The sequence below is a fragment of the Vigna umbellata genome, chromosome 2 (genome assembly GCF_029865625.1).
Source record: "Vigna umbellata cultivar VRB3 chromosome 2, Vumbellata_1.0, whole genome shotgun sequence".
Lineage (NCBI taxonomy): Eukaryota > Viridiplantae > Streptophyta > Magnoliopsida > Fabales > Fabaceae > Vigna > Vigna umbellata.
The window spans coordinates 8815987-8828581 of record NC_142166.1 but is presented as its reverse complement, the minus strand read 5'-3'; the positions used below and the strand labels follow the sequence as shown (position 1 = coordinate 8828581).

General features: G+C 33.9%; 1 protein-coding gene across 1 annotated transcript; it reads right to left on the bottom strand.

The window, feature by feature from the left end:
• Positions 1-7508: 7508 nt before the first annotated feature.
• On the bottom strand, positions 7509-11259 carry LOC124834912 (bHLH transcription factor RHL1-like). Its single transcript, XM_047309742.2, has 7 exons — positions 10556-11259; positions 10367-10468; positions 10116-10271; positions 9687-9752; positions 9032-9097; positions 8766-8834; positions 7509-8286 (listed from the first exon to the last, which is right to left on the bottom strand). Exons 1-7 carry the CDS (start codon positions 11105-11107, stop codon positions 7840-7842), a joined length of 1458 nt encoding a protein of 485 aa, XP_047165698.1. The 5' UTR covers positions 11108-11259; the 3' UTR covers positions 7509-7839.
• Positions 11260-12595: the final 1336 nt, after the last annotated feature.

The window sequence follows — 12595 nt, the reverse complement described above, 5'->3', positions numbered from 1 at the left end:
TAGAAGCATATCAAATCACGCCGAAATTGAAAAATAAATCCCTTCTACTAACGCTTTTTATTTCCATGTCGTGATTATTAAAAGAAAATCCCCAAGTATAAGTACATAAACACTGCATTTAATGCATATTGCTTCAGTTGAAAACCATATCAACAACGAGATAGCAAGAGCGAGAGCCGGCGACAGCAAAATAGCAAGATAGCGAGAGCGTGCAAGACTCAGAATAATTGGCATTTTGTACAGAGGATAAATTTACTAAACTAAAAACATAATATTATGAAACAAAATTTTGCTGTAAATTTTTTTGCAGCAAATCCCAAATATATATAATGTTTGGGTATGCAGGGTCAACTCAACTTCCAAGATATATGCAACAGTCCAAAGGTCCTGCTAATGTTCTTTAATCCTAATTTCTAGTAATTGATATTTTACCGCTTAGATATTAAATATCTATTATTTATTTTTTTTTACTTTAAAATTATGTTTATAAATTATGAAATTGATCTTTGATTAACAATTATTTAATTGTGATTCAATTTATAATAATTATCTTTATTTTAAGTTGTTTAATGTTAGACTTAATATTTTTGTAGTCACTCATCAAACGGTTATATATTACATATATAATATTAGGTAGCAAAACAGGCAAAGGTTAATAACGTTATCCACAAATAATTTTACGTGAAAAATTTGTAGATATTGTTTTTTCTTTTTGTTGCATAATTTTATTCACAGAAACAAACATGTAATTGCAATAAAATCGGAACGAGGGTAGTCCATTATGTTATTGTTAATGCAACAAAATCAGCAGGTTTTAATATTGATTTTTTATACATATTTTCTTACAAAAATAATCGTAGATTGACACTATTTTTTATTTAAAACCTAATAAGATGATTATTTTATATTTTCCTTCTAAAGCTTTAAGATAATGAATTAATGAATTTTTCAACATTATACAGTGCTTTATTTTTTTATTTTTATATCATGTGGGATTTGGACTCACATTTATATTCCCAACCGTATTTTTTTCAAATAATATTTCTAAATAATTTCTGGATATTTTTTTACCAAAAATATTTCATAATAAAAATTGAGAGTATTTTTTTTTAAAAATGTTTTAGGAAATTAATATTGTAGGTAATAGATGTGATTTTAGTAATGATCCCAGCACAAATATTATTCTCGTAGTACACATGGGCTTAATCATGTCATAATTAGCACTATTATGGCTTTGTTTCAAATGATGGAGTTATTTCGCAGTAAAATCCTAGCTTAACATTGGTCATATATAACTGGAAAGTTTAGATATTCTAAAGTTTTCTAGTTTCAACCAATCACAAACACAGTGATTGAGTTTCTTACCTGTTACTTTATCTTTGTACCACTTATCTAATTATACATAGGCAATGTCTGTTTTCTTTTGTCGAGAATTTCGGATACTCAATTTTAAAACAGTGATTGAGTTCTGCATGCTGCATATATTTTCCTCTCATGTTACTGTTATATATATCCTTAACCGGGAAATTTATGGCAACTTAACCTTGATTTGGTTTCATTTCTTCTACCTTGCCATTAACATAATACAACACATGATTTTGGTAATTTTGCACTATCAGTACATATCTTAGATGACTCTTTATCTCGCAAGTATTTGATGACTTGAACAAAATAGTTATCATATTTTAATTATCAGTACATAGATTGGGTTTAGAGTTTAGTGTTGATTCAGAGTAATATAAATAAAAGAAAATCACAAAATAAAAAAAATCCAAATAAAAAAGTTTTATAAGATGAAAATATTAACAAAAGAGCTCAGTTAAGATTAACGACTCAGAAATTATTACAAAAGAATTACTTAAGACATTGTATATACATGAAAAACATTTAGTTAATCTAAATCAAAATTCAGCATGAGAAAAGTTAGTCATGTTAAGGTAATCAAAATGGACCTAAGTCAAGATAAGTCCACACCATGCTGAGATTTATTAGGTCTAGGTCAGGTCAAGTTAAAATTGACTCAAGGTTTTCTAATTTAGGCATAATCTAAGTTTTTTCGAGTTGGGTCTAACCCAAGTTCTACTAAATAGAACTTAGTAAACAAGTTCAATTTTGGATATATTAGTTAAGTTGGAACAAACTCATCACATGTTAGGCTAAGTCATGCCTAGCTGAGGTCAAGTTGAATAGAACCCTAGGTCTACTTGAGTTGTTCTCAAACTAATATTGATAGGATAAGATCGAACCCGAGTTGAGTAGGTCAAGTCGGGTTGAGCTTAGATTAGACTGATTCCAGGTCAAGCCAACTGCAACTCAAACCAAGGATAACTACCTATAATAATTTATTAGTAATGGAACATTTACAAGTTATAAAGAAGAATTAGACATAAAGGATGAACTTATATAAAGATATTTATGTCATTGGATTATCTATTGCTCATGTAATAACCTTTAGCTATCTTTTTAGAAGAGTTTTACGAAAGCTTTTTTTAAACAATTTTCAACCATTAGAAAATCATTCCTAGATCGTCTAACTACCAAAGCTTATGAAAATATTTTAATCTTTATTCATGTCTTTTTCCAATTTCTTTTTAGTTTAAAGTTTTGATGCTCTTTGTTCAACTTTTTATAAGCATTGAATAGTTCAACATTTTTTTAGATAAAGATCATATACAAATTTAGGGTTGTTTTTGAAGGATTCGATTTATTATAACTGTTTCGGATGTGTGGGGCTGTGGGGTTCCAAGTCTTCCAAATCCTCCCGTAATCTTGTTTCCGTGGCGGATCTTCTCCTGGCGCTCTGGCTCTCCTCTTGATCCGGAGGGGTGGAGACCTACAAAAGATTCTCCGATGCCAAAGTCAGTTTCAGAGCAGTGGCTATTTTCAGTAGTAGTAATAAATGTGCATTCAATGTAACCTATCTACCACTCACCGTGGACCTGTATTTATAGTTTTCGCTATGGGCCTGGGATTAGTGAAAAGTTAATCACGGCCCAAAACGGCCCGATAGCTTCTAATTTCTACTTACCTTTAAACCAGATTACTTTCCCTTAAATTATGTTGATTAGTGTTTCGGCGGGCGTGGTCGTCCGCCCATGTGAAATGGGCGTCAGCCTCGCGCGCACAGAGATCCGCCCATGTGGGGTCCGCCCATGTGGGCTCTTTGGTACGGCATCCGGTTTTGCTGGCCGTGTCCGCGGGGATCCGCCCACGCGGGATCCGCCCATGTGGGATCCGCCCACGTGGTCGTGGGATCCGCCCATGTGAGCTCTTCCGTGCGGCGTCCGGTTTTGCTCGTCGTATCCGCCCATGTGATATGGGCGTCCGCCTTGTCCGTATGGAGATCCGCCCAATTAGCTTGGGCGTCCGCTCGTACGGCGTCCGGCCCTTGTAGATACACAAGCCCCCCAAGTCCTAGTGCTCGTAGTGAACGTGGGACTTTGGGTCACCTAACAGACAAGATTTGATGCAGTGGCTGTCGTGCCGGGCTGCTCTGTGATGGTAGGATTCCTTGTGAGTTCTTCAAAGTTTTTCTTATAAAGAGGTTCGGCCCGGTTGGTAGGTGTTCCTCCCTGCTACAAGAGGGTTAGGAGAGTTTATACCGGGTCTAGGTTCAATCTTTGGCCGGCTCTTCAACGCATGAGCCTCCGGTGTGCCTTCTACGATTGCGTACAGGCATTGTCGTAAGTCGTCGTAGCCTCCGGAGTGGACTCCGGTATATCTTTGGGTAGGCGATCATTAGACAACCGGACGGTCCTTCCGTATTGGACAACCGGACGGTCCTTCCGTACGGCGCCCGGTATTTCGGGCGTCTTTCGTACGGCGCCTGGCACTTCGGCGCCCCTCGTACGGCGCCTGGTACTTCGGCGCCCTTCGTACGGCGCCCGGTATTTCGGGCGTCCTTCGTGCGGCGCCCGACACTCTCTGGTACAATAACTAAGTTTTTACTATTATTTTAGAATTAATATTAGTCTATGAATGGGGAAATAGATACTCATGGAATGATTCAATAATATAATGATGGTTAGAGCAATTTACTTGTTCATTGGAGTCGTCTAATGAGGGATAAGATGATAGTGTAGATATTTGCAACTTTATAGGCTTTTTCTCCATCGATATAAATGCTTGGAGTTTACATATTTCATCAAAGTTTAAAAACTTGATGCTTCCAACCATAATATGTTTGCTATTTTGAGGATGACGATGTGTTGAAAATGTTGATCTTATTTTTTTATTTGGATTGTGATTTATGGTTTAAATGTGTTGTAAGTGTTATATTTTCTTTTATCTTTGGTTAAGTAATTATTTCATTTGGAAGTGTTTTAGGTTTGTTTGAAATGTTAAGTTTTATTTTAATTATATAATCTATTAAAACCATTCTTAGATTTTTTGGATTTACATGGAACAATATTTTAATCGAATAAAATTATAAAGTCATTTATTAAAATTAATTAAACATTTCATAGTTTAATGATTTTATTGTTTTAATCCATCTTGTAATTGAATTTATTAAATAACTAAAACTTGATTTTAGTGCATAAAAACTTATTTTAGTGGATTAAACATATACAACAAGACATATATTTTTGTTTTAAGTGATTAAAATAAATTTTAATTGATTACTTATATTATCTCAATCAATCTTTAGCTAATAAAATTATTTTCAAGAAACTTATAAATTATTTCTAAACATCTAAACATTGATATTAAGCTTTACAAGTTAGAAGTCACTTTATTTAATTAATGATTTCAGGATTATCAATTGAGCAAATCATAATTGTGTAAATAACAATGTGATCATCATTATAACTTTTGTTTTTCTTATGTGTTAAACTTGTCCAAATGATTTTTTTCCAATTAAATATGTTTTTAGTTTCTAAATTTTGATGTGATATTGAAATTCGTGTTAAATGATGTTTTAGCTGACACTTATGCTGAAACGTGTCAAATGATTTAAATGAATCAAACATCAGCCGAAAACATTGTATAACACGGCAAAAAAAAATTATGTAGTTGGGTTAAAAAGATTATTTCTATTCATTTTTTAAAGTTTGAGGAACAAACAATTTCAAAGTGTGTGATAGTGACAAATTCTAATTTTGCATCCAAGTTTGGAGACATAAAATATATTTAATCATTCTTGTTTTGCAATTTTTTTAGTGTACTTTACTAGAGTTGTTAAAGGTGTTGTTCGTGATAAGATTTCACAAGTGGTAGTAAAATATCTTGTAGGGTTGAAAATGTTGTTACATGTATTGTATTTTCATGCTTTTTTTTAGTGGTTCTTGTAAATTTTGAAAATATAGTGAATTGGTCTAATACTAAGGATGATTAGGTGACTAAATGGAGCTATTGTGATAAAGAAACCACTACAAATCTTTATGTTTCTCTCTTTTCTCATATTTATTTTTCTATTGATATATTGGTCACTACAATTTGGTTTTCTTGAAGTTTACACAACCTATAATATTGTATTTCAAAACTTTAAAAAACTTATTTTATAACCATGATAAACTTGATTTAGTGAAAATTTGTCATAGTTTAATTCACCATCATCTTCAACTCAATCTATACTTTTAAGACTTTAGACTTTGTATCATTAATGTTTTTCCTTGATGACATAAGAATCGCTATTATGACTTCAATAAACTTTGTTGTTTGTTATGACTCTTCTTTTCTTTCTTAAGGCATTCTAACCATATTTGTAGCAAACAACTTGATTTCTTGGATTTGTAGCATACAACATAGATTTTTTTTATCTTTTCAATCCTTAATTAGTTACGGTGAAATGTCGTTTTTCATTCTCCACATCTTATAAATCTTCTTGAAAATGAAGGATTATTCATTTTTCTCACAATTATTCCAGATTTGATGGTTTTTCAACCTTTAGAACCTTGGTGGGAATATTGATTTTGTTATGTTTTAATGCTAAAGATTATTCTTTCTTGAATAATTCATCTTATCAAATGTCTAGCCTATGTACCTTAAGGACACTAACAAGTTCCTTGAATGATATATTGTATAAGTCTTTAGATGTTATTGTAATAAATAGGAATGGCAAAATGGGTTATGCCTCGTAACTCTACCCACTAAAATGAGATACGCCAGATTAAAATTTTCAACTATAAGTCCATTTTGGCTTAACTCGGCAAATTGGCAGGTTAAAATATGTCAACTCATTGATCATTTTAAAATAAAAAATAAAATTTTAAAAATTTAAAAATTTGATTTTTTTATATTTCTAAAAATGTAAATATGCAATAATATTGTAGTTTAAATCATTAACATTTATAAATTAAGTTTTAATTACTAATTATAATAGAGTAATTTAAAATATAAATGTAATAATTATTTTAATTTATTTAATTAAAAAAATAATTAATCAATTAAAAGAATGTAAAATATTTATATGATTATGTTTTTATTATTTATATATATATATATATATATATATATATATATATATATAAATTAAAAATTAAAAATTAAAAAAAAAAGATAAGACTGATTATAATTTCTGACTTTTTTTTATGACAAGTCAATTACCCATTTTACCACCTCTAATTATAATCATTTATAATTGTTATTGTTTCTTTTAGTTATATTCTCATTCTTGACTATTACTTAAATGTCTAATTAGAGTTTAATAAATCTTTAATTAAATTCAAATTTTGACTAAAACTATATTTATTAATAAAACACAAATTAAAAGAAATTAAAATAACTCTACCATTAGTGGTGAAATAGTAAAAAAATGCAAAACTATTGATAAATCTTGTTAAATCCTGTGACTCGACAAAAAATTAATCTGATTTATTAAAAATTTGACTCATCCACACACATACATATATATATATATATATATATATATATATATAAATTATTTAAATTTTATTTAAAATTATGATTAATTTTTGAATGAATAATTTATTTATTGTTTAAAATGAAAAAAAATTAAAAAAAATTGATTTTTTTAGATTTTGGAATTATTTAAATTTTATTTAGAATTATGATTAATTTTTGAATAATAGTTTATTTATTGTCTAAAATGAGAAAAAATAAATTTTTAAAATAGATTTGAATTTTTAAATTTCGATTATGTATTAAAAAATATTAAATTGAAGAAAAAAAATATATTTTTTAATTAAGTGAAGAAACAGATAAAACTCCTATTTTTTTAACTCACTAATAGGGTTTAGTTAATTCACTTAATGGCTAAGTCATGATGAACCAGTCACGGAGTCCGTTAGAACAGTTTAATGTGCGACTGCGTCAAAGGTACAAAATTCTTCGCCGCTTTAACATATCCTCAATTTGTGAGATACCATCTTTTTAAGACAATATTACAAATATTCTGATGTGACGAAACGAGCATTAAGACGTTTACACTTTTATGTTACGTGATTAGACAAATTTCATCTCAAACCTAAAACTTGCCAAAATATAGTCTTAATGCAATACCATAATTTAAGGCTTCGTAATAAAAAGCTATAATTAATTGGAACGCATTAAAAAATGAAAAGGCAGAGCAACTTATTATTTAGACGGAAATGCGAAAAGGAAAAAGAGAAGGAAGTACACTAATAATTTAAAAACAATGAACAAAAGAAAGCCAAAGCGACAGATAATAATAAAGAAAAAGAAGACGGAGGTTGAAAGTTAGCCTCAGCCAAACAAAGTCTAGGTAAATACGGCGTCGTCGAGTCGACCCCTCCGTATCCCTGACGCCTTATTTTCGTAGACTTTAACGGCTCTTCATAGAAAAACACACGTCATTTTCTGTCCTTTGGCACTTTATGTTCTTTTCTATTTCACACCAAAGTCACCCAAACGCCGTCATCACGGCTTCGAAACGGAGGCAGCGTCCTTCACGGCGCCCTCGTTGCCCACCACGGCCGACTGCACCGTCAGCACGGACATGCTCGGAGAGGACGGGCCTTCGCCGTTGGACGCCACGGCGGGGTTGACGAGAGTGCCGGGGGCGGCGTTGGTCGGAATCTGGGTGCTACCGGAGGCAGCGTTGATCAAGGGGTTCCTGGTGTGACACGTGGCAGTGGAGATGGCAGTGGCAAGAGAAATGGGCATGAGGCAAAGGCCCTTGCCTTGAAGGTACTGCATGGCGGAACCCATGTCCTCCTCCATCAGTTTCGCTACCTGGTGCTCCGTCATGGTCAAGCTGTCGTTCGAGGTTGACGCTGTGGTTTGGTTGTTGTTGCTGTTGGAATTTGGCGCGAGGGAACCGCCGCGGTTAGCGTTGCCGTTCGCTTGGATGCAGTCACCGCCACCCTGCAAACACAAACAGTCACGTGACCATGGGGTTTTAACGGAAAGTGAAAATAGAAAGGCGCGTGTGCGCGTGCGTGAAAGAGAGAGACAGAGGGGAATCTGAGAAAGTGGATACGCGTGCTGCTTTTGGATTGTCGTTTTGTGGTGATTGAGAATTTGAGTATTGAAATAAGCCAAAGCCAAGTGAAATGTTGGGTGGGTTGGTGGGGTTGTGGGAAAGACTCCTCTCTCCGACATTTTCATTCATGGTGCGCAGTCTGTTCCACATTTTCTTCATTACTATTTTTTATTTTTTCTTCTTATAGCAACCCTCTCATGTTTTCCTTCTATTTTATCCTCTCACAGTTTGATCTATTATGGTACTACGGACACCTAACACTTGTTCAATTTTCTAAATAATTTCGAAATTCTCTCAGAAATTAGAGTGTGATGAGATTTGAAGTTCTCTGCTGTGACAATGAAAATGGAAAAGTAATAACCTCAGAAGACATATCAGCAACAAGGGGTGCGACAGCAGCTGCACCGCCCAATCTGCTCATGCTCAGAACCTGTAACCCAAACAATGACACCATTTATTTATTTATTCACGACACAGGAGAGTGGAATTTAATAACCATAACACCATACTTAAAACCTGTAATTAAATAATGAAGTCCATCATTAAAATATGCCAATACTTGATGCTGATGAAGAATAAAATCAAATTAAGAAATATTAGCACAAGAGTAAAACCCGGGAAGAGCACCTTGACTTGGAGCTGCAGGAACTTCACGTAATCGATGATCTCATCTAGCATGGATGCCTTGTCTGTCTGTCATTCCACAAACCAAACAAATATTTCAATTAGGGATTGACCAGTTTATTTTTCCCATATAATAATCACAATAATAACAGTAACAGTTTCGCATAATGATAATAATTAAACCAAACATTGTTCTTTCATATGTTATGTTATGCCTGGACTACCCCTCTATATGACTCAGAAGTCAGAATAGCCACACTTCATGGTCCCTACCGTGAGCAGTGATCGGTGAGCTATGTGGGGCCTAACCCCTCTGCTATCCAGCTTAGTATGTTAAGTACGCACGGAATCGTATGATGATCAGGCAAGACAAACGCTCACAGCACCTCCGGAGCGCGACATTACTATCCATTCTTTTCTTTCCAGTTTCCTTGTTACATTAACGTCGATATACACGACAGCAACATCAAAACAACTAACAACTCATATATTCTATCGATATGACCCAGTTGTCCCATTACACAGCAAAACTACAGTTACCGTGTTGCAAAAAACTGCTCATCGCGTGCCAGATTACTGTGGCTTCCGTTTCAATTTCTTTTAATTAACTGAAATTAGATCCATATTATAATAAACAAAACTAAGGACGAGCATTTACCTTGTTGGCATTGGGAACCAGTTCCTGTAGGGCTTTCATTCTCTCTGCGATTCTCTCCCTTCTCAACTGTCACAAACAACGTATCCAACCAGCTCAGTAACCAAAACGCTAATGTCCTTACTAACTGCCCGGGAACAAGCAGAAAAAACATCTCTCTGTTTCTTTATTTTCCTCACTTAATTCATAGTTTATAAACCCTAACTATGTAGCAGTTTATCATTATTGTAAACATGACATGCTCGATGTATAAGAATTAAAATACTGAGTTTATTATTCAGTCTGTCACTTATCACTACCAGTTCTACTGAATAATAATGAATTAGGATATTGTCTACCTAAAGCGACGACCTGAAACTATTGGGCTCCATTACCTAAACATGATATTTAATGAAGCCAAGAATTAAAGCCAGAAACAAAAACAGTGAGTACCCTTTCAGCGATGCTGTGAGGGTCCGTGGCTTGACCTCTCCTGGCACGAACCCTCTGCCTCGGCTGAGCAGCTGCGCCACTCGCCGGAGCTTGGTTCGTTGCGCCCCCAGTAACCGGCGCACCAAAATTTTGCCCTTGCATCGGATTAGAACTTCCCTTTAATTGAAACATAAAAAACAAAAAAAAATACCGTCAACGATTCACGCAATAGTAATTATTTTTTGTTTAAAATTAAAAAGACAAACGCAGACCTGAGGATGTTGAAAATGCTGAGTCTGGTTGGAGGCTTGACCGGCGCCATGCAGAGATCCGGCAAAGCCGTTGTAGAGAGCCTGGACCGAAGTCTCGCCGCCCTACGGAAATAAAAATAAATCAGGGATAAATGCAGTTTAGAAGAAAGAAACGGGAAGTTTACGGTTGCAGCGGTGAGAGTGATGTACGGGATTGGGGGATTTGAAGGAGGAGGCGTCAACGACGTCGTTTTGAGGTAAGGAAAGCGGCATGTGAAGGAGCGGAGAGTCTCTGGACATGAGGAGTTGATGCTGGAGCATGAGAGCTGCGGCGGCGTTTTTTGTAGAGGAAGCGCTGATCTGGTGGTTGCGGAACTTGGAGGCCAAGGTGGAGGGTTCGTCGTAGGGGAAAGCGACATTATTATGGTCAGTATTATTGGTATTGTCGTTGTCGGAGGGAGTGGTTTGGTCGGAGAGGGTATTGGGGTCCCACAAGGACTTGTTTGGGTTGAGGTCGGGCCAGGAGCAGGAGGAGAACATTTGGTCGAGAAAGTCATCCTGAGAGGTTGGGTCGAAGTGAGGGAGTTGGTGATGGTGTTGGAGTGGTTGGTGGTGGTGGTGGTTGATGTGTGAATTTTGGATCTGGTTGGTGGCGGTGGTGGTGGTGGTGGTGGTGGTGGTGTGGAGGTCCTGGAGGGAGATTTGGGAAGAAGAGTTGAAGAGGGAGTTTATCCCTTGCATTTCTCTGCTACAGGGCTGCATAGTTACCAGAGAGTGTGATGATAGAATGGTTTAATGTGAGAGATAGAGTGGGAATGGAAAGAACATTGTGTTTGCGGGGTTTTCGGTTTCGCCCTTCAGAATCGGAAGCCAGTTACGTTTCTGTCTACTGTCTATCCATCTTTCTCTTTACTTTCCACTCCATTTTTTTAAATAGGAGAAGAAGAGCCGTCTCCTAACAAATTAATTAATTAACTAATCAAACCAAATTAAGGCTTTTATTTCTTTATTTATTCTCTCACTTCGTTTTTTCTTTATCCAAATTATTAGTAACTAACTTCTTCACCTCAAACACCACGTCGATATGCTGTTTAGTTCAAAAAATAAATAAATAAATATCACTTCTACCTTTCTAGTTTTCGATTCTGCCGGGTTTATTCGAGTATCTCAAAAGTTCTAAATCTCTTCAAAGTTCAAGGTAGTAGTTATATATATACATTTGTGTGTGTAATATAAAGGTACTAATCCATTTACAATGTCATGGAATAAAAATAAAAATAATGATTACAATCGATATACTATCAACTTCAACTAGAAAAATTATAATAAAAGATTCTACTACAAAGTCAAGATTCCTCTTCAAATCTACTCAATACAGCTAGCAATTATACAACCTAATAGTTACTGGAGTTTATAAGCACTTTTCTTTCAATTAATCTATTAAGAAAATGCTTTTTAAGTACAAAATTTTAAAGCCAACCATCTATAGAGTTTGACCCTAGTGTATTACGTTAATATACTTTGTGATTATATTTGGGAATAAAAAAGAAATTTTTCTGTAATTTCTATTTTTTTCTTAACAGAGACTTATTCTCGTGTTGAAAGAGTTTACTTCTTCACTTAAGAATAGTTTACTTACACTGTCTTTTCTTAATTCAAAAACATTTTTTAAAAATAACAGTGTACAAAATTTAATTATTGAATTTCGAAACGTATAATCCTTCAAAGGTGATCATTAAATTAGGGATATTATGTGAAGTACTTGGAAGTGAGAATAGATGATAACAATTTAAACATTTGTTCGTACACAACAATACAAACTGAAGGCTTATAGCTTTAAGAAAAACAAACAAATAATATATATATAATAAATAAAAGAGTAGTGTTTTAGAAAATGAAAAACCAATATGTTAAAAGTTTATAATATAATTAAAGTTACCTATTTGCTTCGTATTTTGTTGCCTATAATTTACACTAAAAGCATAGGGTGTAAATCATTTTCAATCAGAGTGTTCCATATTGGATCAAATATGGTATTTAGGTGGATTAACACAAGTAGAAAACAAATTAGTTTCTTCATTTGAAAAACTAAAAAGTAAATAAAAAGTTAGACGTCTTCTTTTTATAAAGTATTATATAAGCTTGACTTTTGCAAAAGTGGTTTATAAAGCAGAGTTTATACTATAATTTTAAATTTTGTGTTAAAAAGTACCTTTAAAATTAAAAATTGATTTGAAAGAAAAGATTTGT